We start from the raw sequence: 21,749 nt of genomic DNA on the forward strand, positions 1-21,749 counted from the left end.
CTCCCAAGTGCTGGGATTAAAGGCATGCACCACCACCGCCCAGCCTTTTAAATTTTTTTTAAAGATTTGTTTATTTATATATTTATGTATATGAGTGCTCTATTTGCATGTATGCCTGTGTGGCAGAAGAGGGCATCAAACAGAAACAGGAATCAGATCCCATATCCCATTACAAGTGGTTGTGAGTCACCAGGTGGTGTCCTGGAATTGAACTCAGGACCTCTGGAAAAGCAGCCAGTACCCTTAAATGCTGAGCCATCTCTCCAGCCCTCAAATACATGCTTTTTTAAGTTACAAAATATAAATATAAAACAGAACTGTTTTGATTAGAAAATCCCTGCTGTGTCTCCCTTCCCCCTTCCAGCTCCTCACAGAAAGTCCCAGAGCCTTAAGGATACTTCAACTTAGTAATTACCAACCAGCTCTAACCTTCTCAGCTTATAGAAGACTGAGATCAAAGCAGGAGAAAGGAGTAGCTTGGGGCAACCCCCCCCCCCCAACTAAAGTCTGTATCTGACTCTGAGCTTTTTCCACTGAGAGTCCTTGTTCCCCTAGCATTCCACGAAGTCATGAAGTCAGTATTAGGGAAGTGCTACAGCCACGCTTGTCATCTGGGGCTCTTACCCTTCTATTTGGGTTTAGTGTTCACCCTGGTTTCCCAACAGTCTAAGTAGGTGGTGTTTGGCAGCATAATTGATTTGGTTTTCTTGAATAAAACCTAAGTGAATTCCAGGTACTTTGTTTCTCTAAATAATTTTCTGAAATCATGATCATTTTGCCCTTTTATAGACCCGATCTTTAGCTTGGTGGTTAGATTGGATTTTGGTGGTCCTCTGTCGATGAGGAGGGTGTGAGGAGGCCAATGGCTCCCCTTTGAATCCTGGGAAAGAGTCGCTTTGATTCTTTGCTAGACTCCACGGAAAACAGTGTGAGTGAGGATCAGTAGGAATAATCCTTCATTTCCTCTTTCCAAAATTCTTAGAAAAGAAAACGGACCAGAGAAAGGACTGGGCTGAGAAAAAGAAATGCCTCAGAGGCTCATGAGTAGATGTGGATAAATTAAGAACAAGGAACGGCAAAGCTCCGATGGTAGCTCCCAAACTTGCCCTCCCACTCTCCCCATTATGGTTCCTCCGATGCCTGAGGAGCTTCAAGGGGGGGGGGGGATACCCAAGCTACTGTCTAACTACATTAAATTCACCCCTCTTTCTCTCTCTCTCGTTCTCTCTCTCTCTCTCTCTCTCTCTCACTCTCTCTCTCTCTCCCCCCCCCCCCATTAAACTTCCCAGAGTTGAGTTAAGCTTTTCCCAGACCATTTTTCTATCTTCAAGGCCTAGCATAGAGTTTTCACAGAATAGGCACTAGTGGACTTTTAAGAGGGACATTCTTGTGGATGTAAACGGTCACCGGTTGTCCTACAGTGTGCAAGCCGTTGCCCCATAGGACTTTTGTATATTCTCAGGATCAGGCAGGACAAGAAGTCACGATCCTCAGCTACAGATGCGTCTCAATCAGAGCCAGTAGGTGCGCAGAAATCAGCCAACTAAATCCTCGTTTTGGGGGTCCACCCTCTCCACATATTGGCGGCTCACAGTGTGTCGCGCGCATCCCGCCGGGACTTGTAGTCGCGTAGAAGCGCAGCCCACACGTACTAAACTACAATGACCAGGGTGCCCCGCGCTCTGCGCCCCTTCTCTTTCAGCCTCCCGGAGTTGAGAGGCTCGGCCGACCTGCTGTCAGAAAACCGATATGGCGGCCACTCTGGGCAGCGGAGAGCGCTGGACCCAAGGTACTAGGTCCCGGACTGGAGGGTGGGATAAAGCAGCGTTCTGGAAAGATCAGGGATGCGGCTCCTCGGAGCTTAAGGCAGAGATCCTGGGCTAGATGGAGGCTTATGGGAAGATGCTAAGCCTGGATAGGGTTCGCGTAGCGGTGGAGGACGGCCCAGGGTAGAGGCCGGGAAACGCTAGCTCCAGCGGAGACTGTGCCCCTGAGCTCAGTCACCGGCTACGACTAGTTGCCTCCGGACCCCCAACCCTGTCTCGGTCTTGCTCTGTCCAGAGGCCGGGGCTGCTCGGCCAGTGTTGACCTCCTGTGAATGACTCCAGGGCGTTTAGGATGCTGAGTTCTGTAGCTTACCTGCCCCTTATGGATGATTCCTTCAGGTTAGCTACCTGACCCTCAGTCCCGGTTTGATCCTGTCCCTCCAGGCCTCATCGGGGTCATTAGGCTGTCTGTCCTTTTCCATCCTACGGTCAGGCAAAAAGTTTTGATCACAATACCTATCATGTGTCCTGCATTATGCTGATTCTGCAGGGGGAATTTGACAGACGCGGGTCCCTGAGCTCACAGAACTGTCAGTCCACTGAGAGAGTTTGACCGGTTAACAGCCTTTTACAAAACACGGCCAGTAAGTTCTGGGTTACCACAGCAAGGTTGGGGGTTTGGGTTGCACACCGACAAGGTATCCACACACAGGCTGAGTGTCAAGAGAAGCTTCGTGGAGAAAACGTTACACATAAAGCCATGAAGGACGCCTTGGAGTTAGTCAGACTGCCTTAAGGAAGGATGTCGAGGGAGTATCACAGAAGGATCTTGAATAGGGGAGAAAGATGTTCTTAAAGTCTTTTCAGGTCTTCTGAGGAGACAGGAGTGTCCTGTCCTCGATGGCTTGCTCCATCCATTCTGTGGGTATTAGGACTTATTGACTCCTCTTGTGTTAAACCTTTTGTGGGGCAGGAGTTGGTCTCACCCGTACAGCGCCTGATATGTCTTGCCCATTTTCTTGGTTCATAATAGTTCTACATGTGTTGGTTTATTTAATTAAACAATTATTTTATCTTTAATTGTGTGTGTATGTGAGTTCAGGTGCCTTCAGAGGCCAGAGGCATCAAATCCACCTGAAGCTGGAGTTACAAGAGGTTTGAGCTGCCATGTGGGTGCTGGAAACCAAATTCAGCTTCTTACAAGAGCAGCCGTCAGTCAACTTAACTGCTGAGCCATCTCTCCAGCCCCTCCAAATGCTAGTTTTAAAAGAACTGAACGACTCCATTCTTTTTGGCTTTTGAGACAGGGTCTGTCTATGCTTTAACATTTAAAAGTAGGAGGCTGACCAAGGAGCACAAAGAAATGGGCCTCTCTGCCTGCACTCAAGGGTAGAGACGCCTCACAAGGCCCATTTCTTTAAGTGAAGAGACTTTGTTGAATGGGCATTGTAAGTATGATAAAATAAAATTTGGGCTTTATGTTTCTGGCATTTAAATTTTTTTCTTGGGTACATCCCATATTATCTGAATAGTGTCCCAGGGAAGATGTTTGTGGCATTTTGAGTGGAGATTTTGAGGTTCCCCATGATGTCTTTAGTCATCAAAAGACAGCCTTGCTCTTACCTACAAGCTGCCTCCCAGAGAGTTCGGGCAAATAGCAAAACTGTGGAGAGTGCATATGCTTGTAATTCCAACACTGGAGGAGCAGCGGCAGAAGGTTCGTGAATTTGAGGCCAGCCAAAGGTACATAGTGGAGCTTTGTCTCAAGCAAACAAAAGTCTAAAGTTAATTTGAACTGGAGGTTGATTTGAGGATTGCTTTGCAGCTTACATTGATGCAATTAGAAGAAACAAATACCCAGAAGACAAGCAACCTGACAGCCATGATCCTTGTGGTTGCTGTAACTGCATGAAGGCTCAAAAGGAAAAAAAGTCTGAGAACGAGTGGAATCAGACTCGGCAGGGAGAGGGGAACGCCACTTACACAGAGGAACAGCTACGTGGGGTACAAAGGTAAGCCGTAGTAGGATAAATAAGGGATTTTACATAAAGTGTTCAGAAGAAGGTCTGCCTCAGGATGGGCTGTCTAACTACTGACCTGGGTCTTCACCATTTTTCTTTAGGTTGATTTATTATTTTATGTGTGGATGTTTTCCCTGTGTGTGTATGTGTCTGTGTACCATGTGTGTGCAGTGCTCTCAGAGGCTGGGAGAGGTGGCTTTGGACACTGAAACTAGTTACAGGCAGGCAGTTTTGAGTCTTCATCTGGGTGCTAGGAATCAAACCGGGTCCTTTGGAAGGGCACACAGAGGAAACCCTGTCTAGAAAAACCAACACTAAAACCAAAACAGGAAAAGAAAACAGAAAAAGAAACTAGAAGGTGGGTATGGTGGCATATTCAACTTAAGTTGAAGCAGGAACATCTGAGATTTGAAACCCTTGATAAAAAACAAACAACAAAAACCCTTATATAAGAAGGATAAAGGAAATAACATGAGTACATATAAATGCAATAGAAGATAGGAAAACCATAGAGAAAAAGCAATACAATCGTAAGTTGAATCCTTAAAACAATAACACAATTGATAAGCTTTTAACTGTACTGCCCAAGAGAATAAAAATATACTCCAGTGATGAAGGCATTTGTTGTGAAAATCTGTAATCCCAGCACTCGGGAGCAGGGAGAATCAGCAACTTCCAGGTTAGCCAGAGCTATACAGTGAGGTCTATGTGCTTTTCAACACACAGACCTATGCAAAATCAGGGCTGAAAAGAGAGGAGGGCACAACTCTATTATTGTTGTTGTCATTATTAATTTTATTTTTATGTATCTGTGGGTGTGAACACATGAGTGCAGGTGCCCACAGAGACTTGAAGAGGATGTCAGATCCCCTGGAGATGGAGTTATAGATACCTGTGACCCACCTGATGTGGGTGAGACAGGGTCATTCTGTATGCTGGGATTAAAGGTATACACCACCATGCCTGGGGAATGTCTGTTCCAAAAGCAAACAAATAAATAAATGGAAGACAGGAAAATCACCTGGAGATGGGAGGGACCCAGAATGGCACAAACAGTTTTTAAAAGAGAAGTAGTGCTTTAATTTTTTTTTTTTTTGAGACATGTTTTCTCTGTGTAAACCTGGGTATCCTGGGTAGCTCTGTAGATCAGGATGGACTCAGAAAGATCCCTCTGCCTCCTGGGTGCTGGGATTAAAGGTGTGTTTCACCACCACCTGGCTTAAACTTTAAACTTAGAGTTCAAAACCGTAATAATGAAGACTATCAGACAAATTTAAAGATGGACTTGTAGGTCAGTGGACTAGGCTGAGGAATAGCGCTTATGTTTATGGACCCTTGGGTTTTGTTGTTGTTTTTAGACAAGGTTTAATTCTGTAAGTTCCAAACTCTCAGTGGATCTCTTGCCTATCAAACACTAGCAGTGCTAGGTGGGACGATCCACCAAGCCTGGGCCTAGTCCATTAATTGTTGATGAAGTGCCTAAACATTTTAATGGAGGAAAGAGCAGTCCCCTGCAAATGTCGACTAGACAACAGGATGCTCACAGAAGAAGGATGAACCTGGACATACAAACCTGGACCTCATGGACATACACAATCCACTCAAGGCAGTGTGGGGAGTGATGCTTATCTAACCCTCAGGAGGCAGGGGTGGGTGGATCTCTGTGAGTTCCAAGACAGCTAGGGCTCAAAAAGAGATAAAAAAAGTGAGAGAAAGAAAGAAAATGTAATTAAAAAAAAAAAAAAGACTGGGAGGAAAACATCTGATGTTGGTCTCTAGTCTTGATACATACATCCATATATACATAACACACATGCATACAAACATACACACATACATGTATGAATATATACATACAAACATGTATACACACATACAAACATACATGCATGCACATATAAACATACATGCATACATACATGCAAACATATATACATATAAACACATACATACGAACACATACATGCATGCATACAAAATACATATATACATACAAACACATGCATACAAATATACATACATGCATGTATATATACATACAAACATATATATACAAACATGCAGACATACACACACACACACACACAGAGAGAGGAAGTCATTCTCTGCTACTTGGAAAGTTGGAACCCAACTTGGACTACATGAGATTCTATCTAAAAAAAAAAAAAAAAAGACCAAGCATAGTGGCACATGCCTGTAATCCCAGAATTTGGGAAGGAGACAGAAGTAGGCTGATCTTCGTGAGTTGGAGGCCAGACTGGTCTACATAGAAAGTTTCAAAACAGCCAGAAATACATAAAGAGACCCTGTTTCAAAACAAAGCTCCTTCCTGTGGTTGCATGTAGCTTTTTGCTGCCCCACTTATGCTCCAGGAATGGGCTGCAGTACAAGCCCCTACCCAGCTTCCCTTAAATCCCTGTATAAAAGACACATACACACAGTTGTTTTCAACTTGCCTTCTTAGCACAATTGCTGGGCACTACTATTGCCCACCTGGAAAGACATTCCCTTATCATTACTCTTAGCTTTGAATCTCCCACCTGCCCTAAACTTTAGTGGCTAGTCCCATCTAGCCCCTGCTAGATGGCTCTGACCACCTACCTGTAGGAGCAACCTGTGTGGCCACTCCATTTTGAGATCTCACATGGCTCATCAACTCTTCTCCATCAAAAGCATGACAAAATTCTCCCTCTCCTTCCTTGTGTATCCCTTCTTCTCCAGGGACCAGGAAGTCCCACCTGTATCTTCTGCCCAACAATTGGCTTATGACTTTATTGGTAGATCAAGAGCCAACTGGGGAATAGGACCATTCCACATCCCATTTCCCCAAAGAGAAACTGTACACACAACTTTGAAAGATACCCATAAGGGCAGACTTGAGAGCATGCAACCCATAATATCAACCTGTGGGAAAGGGAGGATTAAGACTTAAAGGCTAGCCTTAGCTACATAGTGAGCTCAAGACTAGCCTAGGCTGCTTGAGATGCTGTCACAAGAAAACAAAATAAGTAAGATAGCTAACTGGTTCTTCTAGCTTTGCTGTTTTTCAATTAAGTTTCGGGATCTTAGCCTGAACTTTGACATCAAGGTTAACATGATTTTTTTTTTGCCCCCTTCTATGAAAATAGGAGGGAGAGAAGAGTTCACCAGGAGGAGCTGTACAAAGCCCTAAGGTCTGGGGAGGAGATTTGAATGTTTCATAATTGGTTCACTAATTCCTCTTGGATTTGCTTTGGTGCTTTCAGGTTGGATGGATATATTGTCTGGCTGTTAATTGTACAAATAGAGCCTCTGTATTTAAAAAAATACATATTAAAATTTTTTTCTTTTAAGAATCAAGAAGTGCAGAAATTACTATGACATTCTGGGTGTTTCTCACAATGCCAGCGATGAAGAGCTTAAGAAAGCATACAAGAAGCTCGCCCTGAAGTTTCACCCTGACAAGAATTGTGCTCCTGGAGCAACAGACGCCTTCAAAGGTTTGACCTTGAACCCATGCCCATCTGCCCTTGTAATGTTGGTGGTAGCAAATTTGTTTCAAATTTTTAAAATTATATTTATTTATCTTAGTAGTGGGCACATGCATAGAGAATAGCCTTTGAGAATCAGTTTTCTTCTACTCTGTGGGTCCCAGGACTCAAGCTCAAGGTCATCAGACTTAACAGCCAACATCATCTACCCTCTGAGCCCAGGAGCACACTGATTTTAGTCTTCTCTGCAGATGGCTTCTCAGGTCATAAGCAAGTTATTTTTCCTTGACACACATTTTTGCTTTGTTTTGTTTGAGACAGAATCTTACTATTTATGTATCCCTGTCTGGGCAATCCTCCTGCTTCTGCCTTTCAAATGATGGGAATACAGATGTGCACCACCAAGCCTAGATTTTTAAACACTCGTGTGTGTGTGTGTGTGTGTGTGTGTGTGTTTGTGTGTGTTGTGCTTATGAACATGTCCACATGTATTTAGAGGCCAGAAGATAGACTCAGGCGCTCAGATGCCATCCACCTTTGTTTTGAGACAGGGTCTCTCACTGTCCTTCAAGTAGGTTTTGGCTGGTCATCAAACCCCACAGCATCTGCATTACCAGGCTGGGTTATAAGTGTATGCCTCCAAGAGCCTGGCTCAGGTCATGCTTGCATGACTCCTGACTCCCTCCACCTCTCTCTTTCTTTTGAGACAGGGTCTCATTATATTGCTCTAGCTATAGTTCAAACTTATCCCCAACTAACTTACAAATAAATGAAACTCAGACTATGGTTGTTTTATTTGGCCTTGATCATTAGTGGGAGATAACCCCTAATCTACTTTTCTAATTGCTGTCCTGGGTACCTCCCCAGCAGTGTACCCCAGGTACTTGCTGTTTCTCCTGGCCATGTGCTCTTCATCCATCTCTCCTCATGGTGGCTTTCTTCTCTCATTCTTCCTCCTTCCATTCTTCATGGTCTCTCTCCTTTTCCCTTTCCCTTTCCCTCCCTTTCTCCCTCCCTCTCTGTCTCTCTCTCTCTGTCTCTGTCTGTCTGCCTGTCTCTCTCTTTCTCTCTCTCATACCTCCAGCCCCCACTAGGTCCCACCTACCTCTAATCCCTCCAGTAATTGGCTATAGCCAATCTTATTTAACCAATAGGTTTTAAATTAAGGAACAAGGTTGCACAACAAAAGCCTGTAAATATGAGGATTCACTCATAGACCTAGACCTTCTGGTACAGAATTTAACATTACAATACATAGCAACAGACCACACCCCAACAATTCCCTTTTTATCTAAAATAAAAGGCTCTTTCTCTTATAATAATAAATAATATGCAGCAGGAACAATTATGAAATTATTATGAAAATTATTAAGTAAGAGTTAGATTTAAAAATCCAGTCTGTTCATGTCTGGCAACTCAGGAGAAAGTATTCTATTATCTATCCTATCCTGGTTTGTTTAGAGTTTTGTACCTAAATCAATTTCTATTATTACTTGAATTACCATCCTAAAATTACCTTCTTTTTAAATCCTAAACAACGAAAGCTATAGAAAGACTATAACCGTTTAGTATTCATCCCCATCAGAGACCTGGGAAGGAAATATTACCTGAGTTCAGAAAGCACAAGGACGCAGCATCCAAAAATTATAGAAATGGCAGAGACAGCAGACCACCTGGACAGTCCTTAATATTCTGTATAACGCTGGCAGACCTTTTGTGAAGCAGGAATTATGAAGGACTGACTTAACTTACCCTGTCTTGACAGAGCTTGGCAGTTGGCTTGCATGCATCTGTTTGTCCTTTCTGGACAGCACTCTGTCTGCAGATGAAGTTAGGTTGTTTTCTTTGTCCGTGGCTAGCTAGCCACAATTGAAGCAACTCCGTATGGAGGTCACTGATGCTCATCATCTTCTTCCCAGTTGAACGGGGTGCTGTCAGGAGCTGACGACGTGTCTCAACGTCATAAAAGCCTTACATTAGTAAAAACATCTTTAACATCTTTTTCTGTGAGTCTTTGAGATTTTTGAAGACCATCTATTTATAGCATATTTATAGCATATCTGAACAAGCTAACATTGCCTGTCTCCAGCTACCTATTATCTGTTCAACCTAGGATGTATATTTTTGTAATAATCCAGACTAGTATCTGACAAGACCATGCATTTGATTGATTATTAACTTGCATTACTTAATTATCCTAAACAGTTTGTAGTAGCAGCTATTAAGAGAACTGGGACTAAACCTTGTACTTTTCAATGAGTTGCATAGGTATAATGCCTGTCTAAGAGTTGAAACATTATATATATATATATATGTATATATATATATATATATATATACATATATATATATATATATATATGTAACAAAATTAATCTTAAATTTTGTGTCAACATACAAAGATTTATACCAATGAAAACCTTAAACCTGTCTCAATATACAAAATCTGTACCAATGGAGCAAAATTTAACCTTTTTGTATCAATATACAAAATTCTCTACCAATGTAATATTATAGCTATAAAATGTATTTTAAGAGTAGATTTAATAATCTACCTCTGATTGTCTAATTTCTTATAATATTTCTATATCCTCTCTTTTCTACCCCCTTTCTCTTACTTCAGGAAGAAAGAAGGATAGAGAAAAGGAAAGGAAATAGAATAGAAATCTATAAATCTACATTTCCTATTTTGTTCCCTCCCCACTCAAGACTATAATTATTCATAATCGTCGTATAAATTGGCAACATGCTATTCATAAAATAACCAAAACCATTCACCACAACTTAAGGGGCTAGGATGATGACAGCCTTATTATAATTTCTTCCTGCTGAACTGGGGCAAAGAATTCCTTTGGGGGGGGCAAGAAAATTAAAAAATGGTTAGTCTTAATAAAGCTAGCAGTAGCATTTGTTGTCCATTCTCTTTAAGCTGAGAAAACGCAGGCTTAAATGAAGACCCCATTGGAACAGTCTGAAAGGCTGGACCAAGTGTGCTGGCTGTTCTGAAAATGTTTCAAGAGCAAGTCTTTACAGGAAACAGCTTCTGTGCAGTTGAGGCAGGATCCAGCAGGGAGCATCACTCAGCATCCTCAAGGATGAATTCTGTCAAGACTGCCCTCTTTCTCTTACAGGTATACCACACAATCCTACAGGACCAACAGTCATATAGAGATCCAACTGTACTTAAACGAGATGCTTAACAAGCAAAAGGGAGTAACCAAGACCCCCAGAGACAGACTGCATAGTGCTCTGTTAACTTTGAATTTTATGAATGCTAGCAAGTAAAAACCTACAGCTGCTAAGAGACGCTGGAATATGGGGGGGAAACAGCTGAATTAAACTAGCCTGTTTATTTTAAAGATGTCTTAACCTCAGAATGGAAAACGGGAAATGTGTTATGCTGGGGGAGAGATTATGCCTATATTTCCACAAAAAAAGAAAAGGTATGGGTTCCTTCCAAATTGATAAAATCGGACATGGCAGAGGAAGACCTCCCGAAGATCTCAACTACAGACAAGAAGAAAATCAAAGGATCAAACAAACCAGTAATGTACAATGCTAAAACTACTCTAAAGCTGAGTGGGACATAGATAGGTCTCCAGCCAGAACTTCAACTTATGTGGCCAATAAGCCCTTGTTGGTTACAAAATTCTCATACTTATTATTACACACCAGCCTTTCATATCACATGAATGGAGATTTCTATTGTGATTCGATTATATGATCAAAGTAACTTCTGAAGAAAGACAGTTGTCTTTCACCTGCTCAAACAAGAGCAGGAAATCATTCTTAATTGATCTGTGCATGCTGCACATTCCATACAAATGTCTTTATAGAACTATATTGCTTGTGAGGTTTGTATGTCTGTCTCTGGGGGTCTTGGTTATTCCTTTTTGCTTGTTAAGCATCTCGTTTAAGTACAGTTGGATCTCTATATGATTGTTGGTTGGTCCTGTAGGATTGTGTGGTATACCTGTAATACGTTTTACATCATAATATGTGAAGATCATTTTATTACAGACATATGCTAGACCATTGTCATAATTTGTCTATGTATTCCCATAATGAACATAACTTCTAGTAAATGTGTAATTACAGAATCAGCCTTTTCAGAAGTTAGTGCAGTTGCCCATTGAAATCCTGAATATGTGTCTATAGTATGGTGCACACATTTCAGTTTACCAGACTCTGTAAAATGAAACATATCCATTTGCCAAATTCCATTTCCATGAATGTCTTTAGGGTTACTCCCTGTAGATAATGGAGTTTGGTTATATACAGAACAAGTAGGGCATGTCTTTACAATTTCCTAGGCTTGTTGCCAAGTAAGTGGTAGAAATTTTTTTTAAACCTTTGTTGTTAACATGGTAATTTTTATGAAGCCTCTAGCACACTTCCTATCAATAGCTGTTCAATTTCATCATTACCTTGTGCTAGAGGGCCTGGTAGACCCATATGCAATCTGATATATGTATATATAATGGATGATTTCTATTTCTGATCATTTGTTGTGGTTGGATAAACAGTGAATTTAGTTCAGAATCATCCTGAATAAGTTCAATAGTTTCTATGTGCAAAACTACTCTTTCTGCATATTGAAAGTCAGTTAATATAGTAAGAGATTCTTGAAAATCTAATAAGAATTGCATGTAACTCTGATTTTTTAACTGAATTATAAGGACTCTCACTTACTTAAGTTTTCTAACTTATATTCTGCCTTTCCTGATTTATTTGCATCAGTAAAAATGTAGGGGCTCCAGAAATTGTTCCCCCTTTTACAAAGAAGAATGCAATTAGTTGTTTTTATAAACAACTTTTATAAATTTGTTGTTTTTATAAAAGTTGCTTGCTTTGGGGGTATTTATTGCCAATTTCTCCCAAAAAATTACTGCAAGGTCTTTGCCAATATTTATTTTCTGCCATAATGAGGCAATCTCAACATTAGGAAAAGGCACCACAATCTCAGATGGATCTATTTCAGCTAATTGATGAAGTATCGATTTTCCTTTTAGAATCAGTTCAGAGACCTTTTTTTTTTTTTATTTTTGAGACATAGTCCTTGTGGCAGGACTTGCCATTGGTACCTTTTGTTGGCATTGAGTGGTTAAATGTGGGCACCTGAAGGGAAATCTTTCCCTATGTTGTTCTTGTAGAAGGGTTGTGGAAGCAGTCCTTTAGATCAGTCACTATGATGGGTCATTTCTTAGGTAACAAGGAAGGTAATGGGATTCCAGGCTGTAAAGAGCCCATTGGCTGAATAATTTTATTGATTGCTCTCAGATCTGTCAATATCCTCCATTTGTCAGATTTCTTTTAAATAACAAATACAGGAGAGTTCCAAGGGCTGGTGGACTCTTCTGTGTGTTCTAATTTTTCCTTTGTCTTAGGCCATTGCTCAATCCAAACAGGTTGGCCAGTCAACCACCTTAGTGGTAAGGCTGTTGGTGTTTCATCAGCAGGGCTCCCTCAACCAAGATTGAAGGCTGTACTCTGTCTGTGGGTAGCCTAGACTGTCTGCAACTGTCCCTGATAACATCCTTTTAATTTTTTACCTCCTCCCTTATGGCCTGTCTCTGAATTTGGAGGGATGCTAATCTCCATTGTTGCCATAAATCTGGTCCCCATAAATTCATGGCTATATCTGCCACATGCAGTCTTAACCTTCCTATTTGACCCTTCTGGTCCTATACATTTAATCCATTTAAGACTTCGTTGTACCTGAGACAATGTCCCAATCTCTAGGAGCTGAGAAGATACCCTTTAAATGGCCAAGCTGGATTCCAGGCATCTTGTGATGTTAAGGTTACATCTGCACCAGTTTCCTCAAGTCCTTCAGTCTCAATTCCATCTAACTGTAATTTTAACTATGGTCTCTTATGATTTAGAGTAGTCTGCCAAAGTATGTTTTTCCGTATCCTTTGAATCTCTTGTTTTATCTTTAGGGGCCACTTGATTTTTGTTAAGTGGCTTAATTGAGTTTTAAGCAGCTCTGTTTGTCCTATCAGACCTTGAATTTTTACATTGTTTTTCAGAAATATCTTTCCATAGTGAACAGGAAACGAGTGGCTCATGTTGGTTTTTGTCAGTCCTTGAGCGAAGCTCCTTAGTTAGTTTTCCAAAATTAAGAAAGCGCCTTGTCTATCTCTGGATGAGCTACATTCATGAGCCATGTTCCTTCCACATCGTCTGCATCTCACAGGAAATTCTCCCAGAATTAGAGAAGGAATTATCTGCAGAACTGTTTGGTTACCATCGCTTAGGGAATGACTGGATCTTTGACAGCCACTGCAATGTATATCTTGTTTTTCTTTTCTGTAATTTTTTTGTCCAGCCTCAATTGGATTGTGAGCATTTGCTTCTATGTCTGCAGTCATTTTAATCCATTCATAAAGAGGTGTAGATCTTACTGCTGATGGTCTAATTGCCTTTTTGCATCCATTGTTAGCATTTTCAAAGCAAAAGATTCCAGTGAGATTTCTCTGGCATTTGGATCTGATATTGCTGTATTTACAGCTGTGGTTATCTTTGTAAATGATTCAGTTCATCCCTGTTGTTCAGCCTTGTCTCAAGCCTTTAGAGCTGTTGTGTGACATCATTCTTAGACAACATCTTCAAGAGCAAGCTGTACTCCTAATTCAGAATATGGGCCTTTGCCTAGTACCTGATCCTTGACAATGTCAATGCCTCTGTTCCTCTTTCCTTGTTCCTCATCTTTCTACCATCAGCCCTCATAACTGAGGGCCAGGCTCTAGGATGGCTGTCATCAAATCTCGACAGTCTTTGGGAATTATGTGATTCCTGTGGCCCAGTTATTGACATATGGTGAATGTAAGCCATAGCTTATTGCCTCCTTAAGCCTTTTAAAATGCTGTGCCATGGGATTGCCATTCGAAATCTCAATAATCATGTGAATTTTCTTCCATTTCCTTTCAATTCCTTTATCAAGGCTGAGAAAATCATTTTAGGTTTTTAACAGAAATAGATGGCCATTTTGTTGTCTCATTACAGGGTGATGCTGTGTTCTGGCCTTCCTTCCTCTGACCTTATCTCAGTACATACTTCCATTTTACCTATAATCTTTTGTAAATTTTCTGCTAAGACTTCTATCCAATTTTTATTATTTTCCTTTTTTTATATCTTTATTATCTTAATCTCCCCCTCAATTTTGCTTATAAGTTTCTCTAAATTTTCCTCTAATGTTTGTTTTTCTCTTTATTATTTCAGCATCCTCCTCAGTTTTGTTCATAAGTGTCTACTTTTCCTAACATCTGCCTCCATGTATGTCCTTTTCCTTTCCCTCAGTCATGACAGTCTCGCAGTCAGATTTATAGTTTTTAGTATTCTCCCCTCTAATGCTTTGACGTTGTTTTCATTTTGTTTTATAAACTCCTTTAATTCCTTTTCTAAGGCCCTGTTTTTTGAAAAGACATAGCAACTGAAATGCTTATTAGGATAGGAGTGAGGTTTAACAACACAGTCATTACAACTGGCAAGGTGTCAGTTTCCCTGTTCAAAATAGTCTTACTTAAAGTCCAAAAGATCTTTCTTGTATCATCTTTATGTGTCTTATTTTTTTTTTCCCAAATACCAGCTTCCAACCTTATTACCTGATCTGGAATTTTCTGTGCCTTGGTCTCCCTTTGGTGTAGGACTCTACAGTGTTTATTTTATTTTATTTTATTTTATTTTATTTTATTTTATTTTTTATTCATAGGGAGGGGTTGATTATAGAAAAAAAAAAAAACTGTGGCTTTTGTGCTTCCAAGCTGGTGGTGTCCTCTGTCTCCTATTTGTAACCTATTCTGGCCTCTTTTTTTGCTGGAAAAAATGGTGTGAGTTCATCTCTGAGTCCCTGGTGTGGCTGGCTCAGGTTGTGTACTAGTTCTAGGCTTCAGCTGCCTTGGTGGGCGTGGCTGGGAGAGTGAGGCTTGGCTACCGAGTGGCCTGCCTGACACAGCCAGAGGCCTGAGCTAGAGAGATGCTCGTATCAGGTGACTATCACAAAAATGCGTGTTGGACATTTAGGAATACAAGGCTTAGACCCAGTCCTTCTTTAACTTTTTAAACTGATTTGAGATGGTTAGCCTGTGAGTTAAGGGACTATAGCAAATTCATGGCTTTGAGTTTATTGTTAGGGTGTTTTCTATATTTTATTTAGAAATAGCTGAGAGGAGTTAACAGACAACAGTCCAGATTGCCTTACATGGATAGTTGGTTTTCAAAACGTCAGAAGTCCATAGAATTGACATTACAAACATTTCTATATTAATGTTTATTTTGATTAGAGACCTGTCTGCTCCTGACAGCTTCCTGTCTTGGATTCTAAGAAGAAATTGAGCGTCTTTGGAGTTACTCCAGTTCTGGTGAGACAGCCACTAGGCAAGAATTGCCTCTTTTCATCTACAGACAAATCACTGTACAGAAAAGGACACACTTGCAGAATAGTCGACTGATTACATCTGCCTAGACAGAGTAATCAGCCCTTAATAATTCTGCATCACTAAGGTCTGTCAGATGATTCTGGGCCAGAAGGCTGAAGATTTGATGCTCCAACGTTTGGTAGTATAGGGACTGTCCAGGTGTTCAGCGGTCTTTATAAATTGGCTAAGTTTTAGAAGCTATGCTTAGTGCTTCCCATAATTTCAGTTAACCTCAGTCATTCTGGATTTCTGACGGGGTTGAAGACCTATAGTCTCAGAGCCAATCCTGGCTATTTACTTTGAGAGAAAAGATCTGAGTGGATGGTTTTCAGCTGACATTCATTCTAAAGCCAAGAAAAAAGCCAGGTTCAAAACTAAGTGTTTTAGTTAGGAGAGATGACAGAGGTTCTGGTTAGTCAACAAAATGATGGACTGGGTATTAGGACTGACTATCTTGTACCTCACTAGTACAAATAGGCATAATTATGCTTTAATTGTATTTTGAGAGAAAAGTTTTATTTTAACAGGAAGGGTGATATGTAGGAGGAGCTAAGGGGGAAGGAGTACCGAGAGGAAGAGATGGAGTAAGGAGAGGAGAAGATGATGGAGAAGAGAAGCTAGGTGATGAGAGAGAGAAAGAGAAAGAGAGGGGGGGCATGAAGGTAGATGTTCACGTGTCTCCACCAGTCAGAGATAGTTTATATATCTAGGTCGGGTATTGGGTTACACTTCTGATTGAGCATTACGAAACTTATAAAGCCTTTGATTAACATTTTAAAAAAATTGTATAAAAGCAAAAAGGAAAAGGAGGCATGGGATAGGGGTTTTCTAGGAAGGGGAAATGGGGAAAGGGGATGGCATCTGAGATGTAAATAAAATATCCAATAAAAAAAAGAAAAAAATAAGCAAGACGCTTCATACACAATATACAGTAATGTTAACTATAGCATCTTTATCTTACAGGTTTTACCAAGTTTCCTACCCATTAGGAGACAGTGGTCTTTAAATCCTCAACTATCAGGATGGATTTATTTGCTTCTATTAGTTTTGCTTCATGCATTTTGCAGCTTATGTTGGATTCATACATATTTAACACTTTTATGTTTCCTGATGACTTATTTTAACTATTAGTTACACCATTTTTCCTGGTGACATATTACCTTTCGTTCTTATATTTTCTGATATTAATAAAACCACTCATATATTAGGAAAAAAAAAAAAGAAAGAAATGCGTATTGGATATCCAGCCCCTGTGATTTGGGTTGTCCCAGCACACCTTTGTGCCTTGTGCTGGGAAGGAGCCTCCCTGAAGCTTTGTAGTGTGGGGCTCTGATGCAGCCTTCCGGAGAGCCGCACATTCCAGAGTGCTGCAGTTAGCTGGTCCCAAGCAGTGTCTGAATTTTGTTGTGTGGTAGCTTCAAAGCTGCGTTTTGGGGAGAGCTTTGCCTCTCTACCTGGTAACTTGTCTCAGATACTTTGGTTCTATGTTCAACAATAAGGCGCGCCAAAATGTAGTTTAAGCTTATCCTCAACTAGCTTACAAATATATGAGACTCAGACTATGGTTATTTTATTTGGCTTTGACAATTACTAAGAGGTAACCCCCAATCTACTTTTCTAACTGCATGCCTGGCTACCTCTCCAGCAGTGTACCCCCAAATACTTGCTGTTTCTCCTAGCCATGTGCTCACGGTCCAGCTCCCCTGCCCTCCCGTTCCCTCCCAATCGTTTTAAAATTAAGGAACAAGATTTATACAACAAAAGCTTGTAAATATGATAATTCACTCATAGGCTTAGATCTTCAGTTACAGAATTTAGCATTACAATACATAGCAACAGAACCTCAACACCTGACTGTCCTGGAACTCACTCTGTAGATCATGCTGGCCTTGAACTCAGAGATCCACCTGCCTCTGCCTCCTGGGTAGTGGGATGAAGGGCAAGTACTACCATGCCCTGATCCTTTTTTGGGGGGGAAGGGGGGAAGGGTATTTTATTTATAAAAACATTTTGATTTGGGGGGCTAGAGAGTTATCTTAGCAATTGAGAGCATTTGTTGCTCACGCAGAGGACCTGGGTTCCATTCCTAGCACCTACAGTGTGGTTCATAAGGGGATCCAATGCCCTCTTCTAGTCTCAGAGGAGTCAGATGAGCACATGGCACATATGCTTACACACAGGCAAAACATTCATACACATAAAGTAATAAAATAAATAAATCTTAAATTATGTCTAGGGCTTGGAGCTCAGTGGTTGATAGACTTGCTGCTCTCGCAAAGGATGGCAGCTTGGTGCCCAGAACCAGTTTTGCTTACCATACCCTGTAACTCTACTTCCGGGGGAGCCAAAGTGCTCTGTATTGCTGAGCAGGCTCTATTCCTAGGTTGTGATTGTTGAGATAATGTCTAATTATCTATCCGAGGCTACCCTGAGTTCCAAAATCTCCCATCTCAGTCTCCTGGATGCCAGGATTATAATTGTGTACTACCAGGTCCAGTTTATATATCTTTATTGTTAAGGAAGAAAGAAAGGAAGGAAGGAAGGAAGGAAGAAGAAAGGAGAAAGAGAAAAAAAACAAAACAGACTCACAAACCTTTATGTATGTTTGATATTTTGAAAATGAAAAGACTTGAAAATCTTGTCCATTTATTTGTGTGGAGTGGGGGGTATAGAAAGGCCAAAGAACAACTTGCAGGAACTGGTTTTCTCCTACCATGTGGGTTCCCAGGATTGAGCTCAGGTCTTCAGGCCAGGTGGCAAGTGCCTTTACCCACTGAGTCACCTTGTAGGTGCCTGAGAAACTTTTAAGTTATTCTTGAGGCTGGAGAGATAGCTCAGTGGTGAAGAGCACTGGCTATTCTTGCAGAGGACTAGGTTCAATTCCCAGCACTCACACAGTGGCTCACAATTGTCTCTAACTCCAGCTCCAGGAGATTCAACACCCTCTGCAAGCCTCTGTGGGAACTGTACACATGTGGTACATATATATTCAGGCAAAATGCCCATACACATAAAAGGAAATACAGTTTTTATTTGCTTGAGAAAATGTCTCTCTGTGTAGCCCTGGCTGACCTGGAACTCACTATATAAACCAGTCTGGCTTTTAATTCACAGAGATCTGCATGTCTCTGCCTCCTGACTGCTGGGATTAAGGTATATGCTATCATGCCTAGCTAAAAATAAATCTTAAAAAAAAAAAAAAAAAAAAGTCCCTGTTTATCCCGAGGACAGCTTTTCTGTTGTGAATCTGGTTCTCGCAGCATCACTAAGGGAGCATGTAGATAACCCACTTTCTCCTTCTCACATTTCAGTTATGAGCCCAGCCTTTAGTGGCTGAGCCATCTTTCCAACCTCCACATTCTCTGTATTCATATGGAAGTCTTCTCACAAACCAATGAGAGCCCTTTGTTCTTATCCAAGAAGGATGAGTTTTGCAGATTATTTTATTTAGGAGATTGTTTTTTACTTCAGCTTAATAGTACTGTGAACTGTTTCAATAAACTGCTGCTCTTAAGTGAAATAAGAACACCGATGCGTGTGTGTGTGTGTGTGTGTGTGTGTGTACATGTGCATGTTTATCAGATCCTGAGGCTCATATGGTAAGCATGCTCCTTAACTCTGAGCTACAGCTCCATCCCCTAAAACATACTTTGAAACACTTTTTAATTTATGCCTATGTGTGTGCTTGTTTGTTTGTGTGTATACTCTGCACGTACAGGTGTCCAGAGAGGCCAGAACAGAGTATCAAGAAACTAGAGTTACAGGCAGTTGTGTGTCACCAATTATGATGTTAAGAACTGAACCTTGGTTTTGTATAAGAGCAGTAAGTGCTCTTAACCTCTGAGCCATCTCTCCAGCCTCACAAGTGTCACTTTGGAATGACAGGAACACAAGGCATTTCTCCAACGTTTCTGAATTTATTGGCAGCATGAACTAGGGACAGGGTCCTGACTTCAGTACAGCTGAGATGTTTCAAGAACTCTTATGGGTTCATGTTGTCTTCAATAGAGTTTCCAGTTGTTGGATTCTAGTATTGTTCTTGGTTTATCAAAACTATGAACAATCTCTGGAGCAAGTACTTTGGGGGAACTCTGTAGGCCTAAGTTACCTCTGTTTGTAACCCTGTGAGGCTGTCCAGCACCAACTCTGGGCTTCTTGTTGCTGCTGCTGCTGCTACTGCGGTCACCCTTGGCCACAGCCAAGGTCATGTTGATGTTGCTTCTTGTTGGTTGCAGCGATAGGAAATGCCTTTGCAGTCCTGAGCAATCCAGACAAGAGACTCCGCTATGATGAATATGGAGATGAGCAGGTGACTTTCACTGTACCTCGAGCCAGATCTTATCATTATTACAGAGATTTTGAAGCTGACATCTCTCCAGAAGAACTATTTAATGTGTTCTTCGGAGGACATTTCCCTTCAGGTTGGTATTTTTTTTTTTTTTTTTTAAGTTTTGCCTGCAAGTATGTCTGTGTACCTTATGCATGGCTGGTGACAGAGGAGGTCACAAGAAGGTACTGGAACTGGAGTTACATCTGTGAATGGGTACTGGGTCCTCTGGAAAAGCAGTCAGTGCTCTTAGCTACTGAGCCATTTCTCCAGCCTGAGGTTAGTATCTTAAAATTATGATTCTTTATATCATTTATTTACGGATCTTAGCAGACTCTAGTTTGAAGATCTAAATAGAAGAACATTGGTGCTGGAGAAACAGCAAGAATTTGGAGTGGGCTGCAGGGAGTTGGAGGAAGTCTCTAGCCTCCACCTGTGCATGACATCGGCCATGTCATTCATGTCTTTCACCATAGTCACCTGCCTGCAAAATGGGACTGATATTTCAGGGTTGCCTTGAAATATATATCTTTTATATTTATATCACATGCCATATTATTGCAGCACTATATATTGAGCCCGGGGCTCGCAGATTCTAAGACAGTTTAAATAGCTGCTTTGGCTGGTTTTTAGCCTCTTATGTAGCCCAAGACAGTCTGGCATTTGCTGTCATGGGTCCCACATGGTAGGAGAGAAACAATTCCTGAAAGTTGTCCTTTGACCTCCATGCATGTGCTTTGCATGCCTGTACACAGGTGCACACATGCATGTACACACATACACAAACACATACACATAATAAATAAATGAATAAATGTAATACTTTAAAAAGTTTTTTAGGGGCTAGGGAGTTGGCTCTGTGGTTAAGAAGCACTGGCTGTACTTGTAGAGACCCAAGGTTTAATTCCCAGCACCCACATGGGTCACAACCATCTGTACCTCTGGTCCCAGGAGACCTCACGCCATCTTCTGGCTTCTGTGGGCATTGCATGCACATGGTGCACATACATACTTGCAAACACCCAGACACATAAAATTAATTAATTAAAATTTAAATGTCACAATGAATCACTGGGAATATAACTACTTATAATTCCATCACTTGATGGGGGATGGGGAGCAAGAGCATCAGGAGTTCAAGGTCATCCTTAAATACATAGCAAGTTGGAGACCAGTGGACTTCCTGAGTCTCTGTCTCAAACAAAACAGAACTTAAAGGGGAGCTGGGGCTTGTGTTGTTCCCTCAGATACAGGCTGGATTTCCAGTACTCACACAGTGACTCACAAACATCTGCTGCTTCACTTTCAAGGGACTGACCTTTGCAGGCATGCCTCTGGTAGACATAAATACATGTAGATCAAATACTTAAAAATTGGAGAGATGGCTCAGCAGTTAAGAGCACTGCCTGCTCTTCCAGAAGTCCTGAGTTCAATTCCCAACAACCATGTGGTGGCTCGTAACTATCTGTAATGTGATCTGATGTCCTCTTCTGGCATGCAGATAGAGCACTCATATACATTAAACAAATAAATAAATAAATCTTAAAAAAAAAAAAAAAACCCTACTCAAACACGTAAATAAATATTTGTTGTTTTTTTGAGACAGGGTCTCTCTATGTAGGCCTGGCTGTCCTGGAACTCAAACTCATAGAGATCTGCCTGTATCTGCCTTGAGTGCTGGGATTATAGGTGTGTAAAAAACACACCTAGCAACATAAAATAGATGTTTGAATGAACAAATAAAA

At 41.1% G+C, this 21,749-nt stretch overlaps 1 protein-coding gene across 2 annotated transcripts in view; it reads left to right on the forward strand.

Moving 5' to 3' along the window:
* Positions 1-1,609: 1,609 nt before the first annotated feature.
* Positions 1,610-21,749, forward strand: part of Dnajc18 (DnaJ heat shock protein family (Hsp40) member C18) — a 30,769-nt gene continuing 10,629 nt past the window's right edge. The window contains exons 1-5 of one of the 2 annotated variants that reach the window (XM_034518614.2): positions 1,652-1,789; positions 2,317-2,410; positions 3,592-3,778; positions 7,121-7,266; positions 19,913-20,098. In XM_034518614.2, coding sequence (XP_034374505.1) covers positions 3,675-3,778; positions 7,121-7,266; positions 19,913-20,098 — 436 coding nt within the window. In that variant the 5' untranslated portion in view covers positions 1,652-1,789; positions 2,317-2,410; positions 3,592-3,674. Of the gene's footprint in view, positions 1,790-2,316; positions 2,411-3,591; positions 3,779-7,120; positions 7,267-19,912; positions 20,099-21,749 lie in introns of both variants that reach the window. The other variant, XM_034518613.2, reaches the window with a different exon arrangement.

Source organism: Arvicanthis niloticus, chromosome 14 (genome assembly GCF_011762505.2).
Source record: "Arvicanthis niloticus isolate mArvNil1 chromosome 14, mArvNil1.pat.X, whole genome shotgun sequence".
NCBI classification, from domain to species: Eukaryota; Metazoa; Chordata; class Mammalia; order Rodentia; family Muridae; genus Arvicanthis; species Arvicanthis niloticus.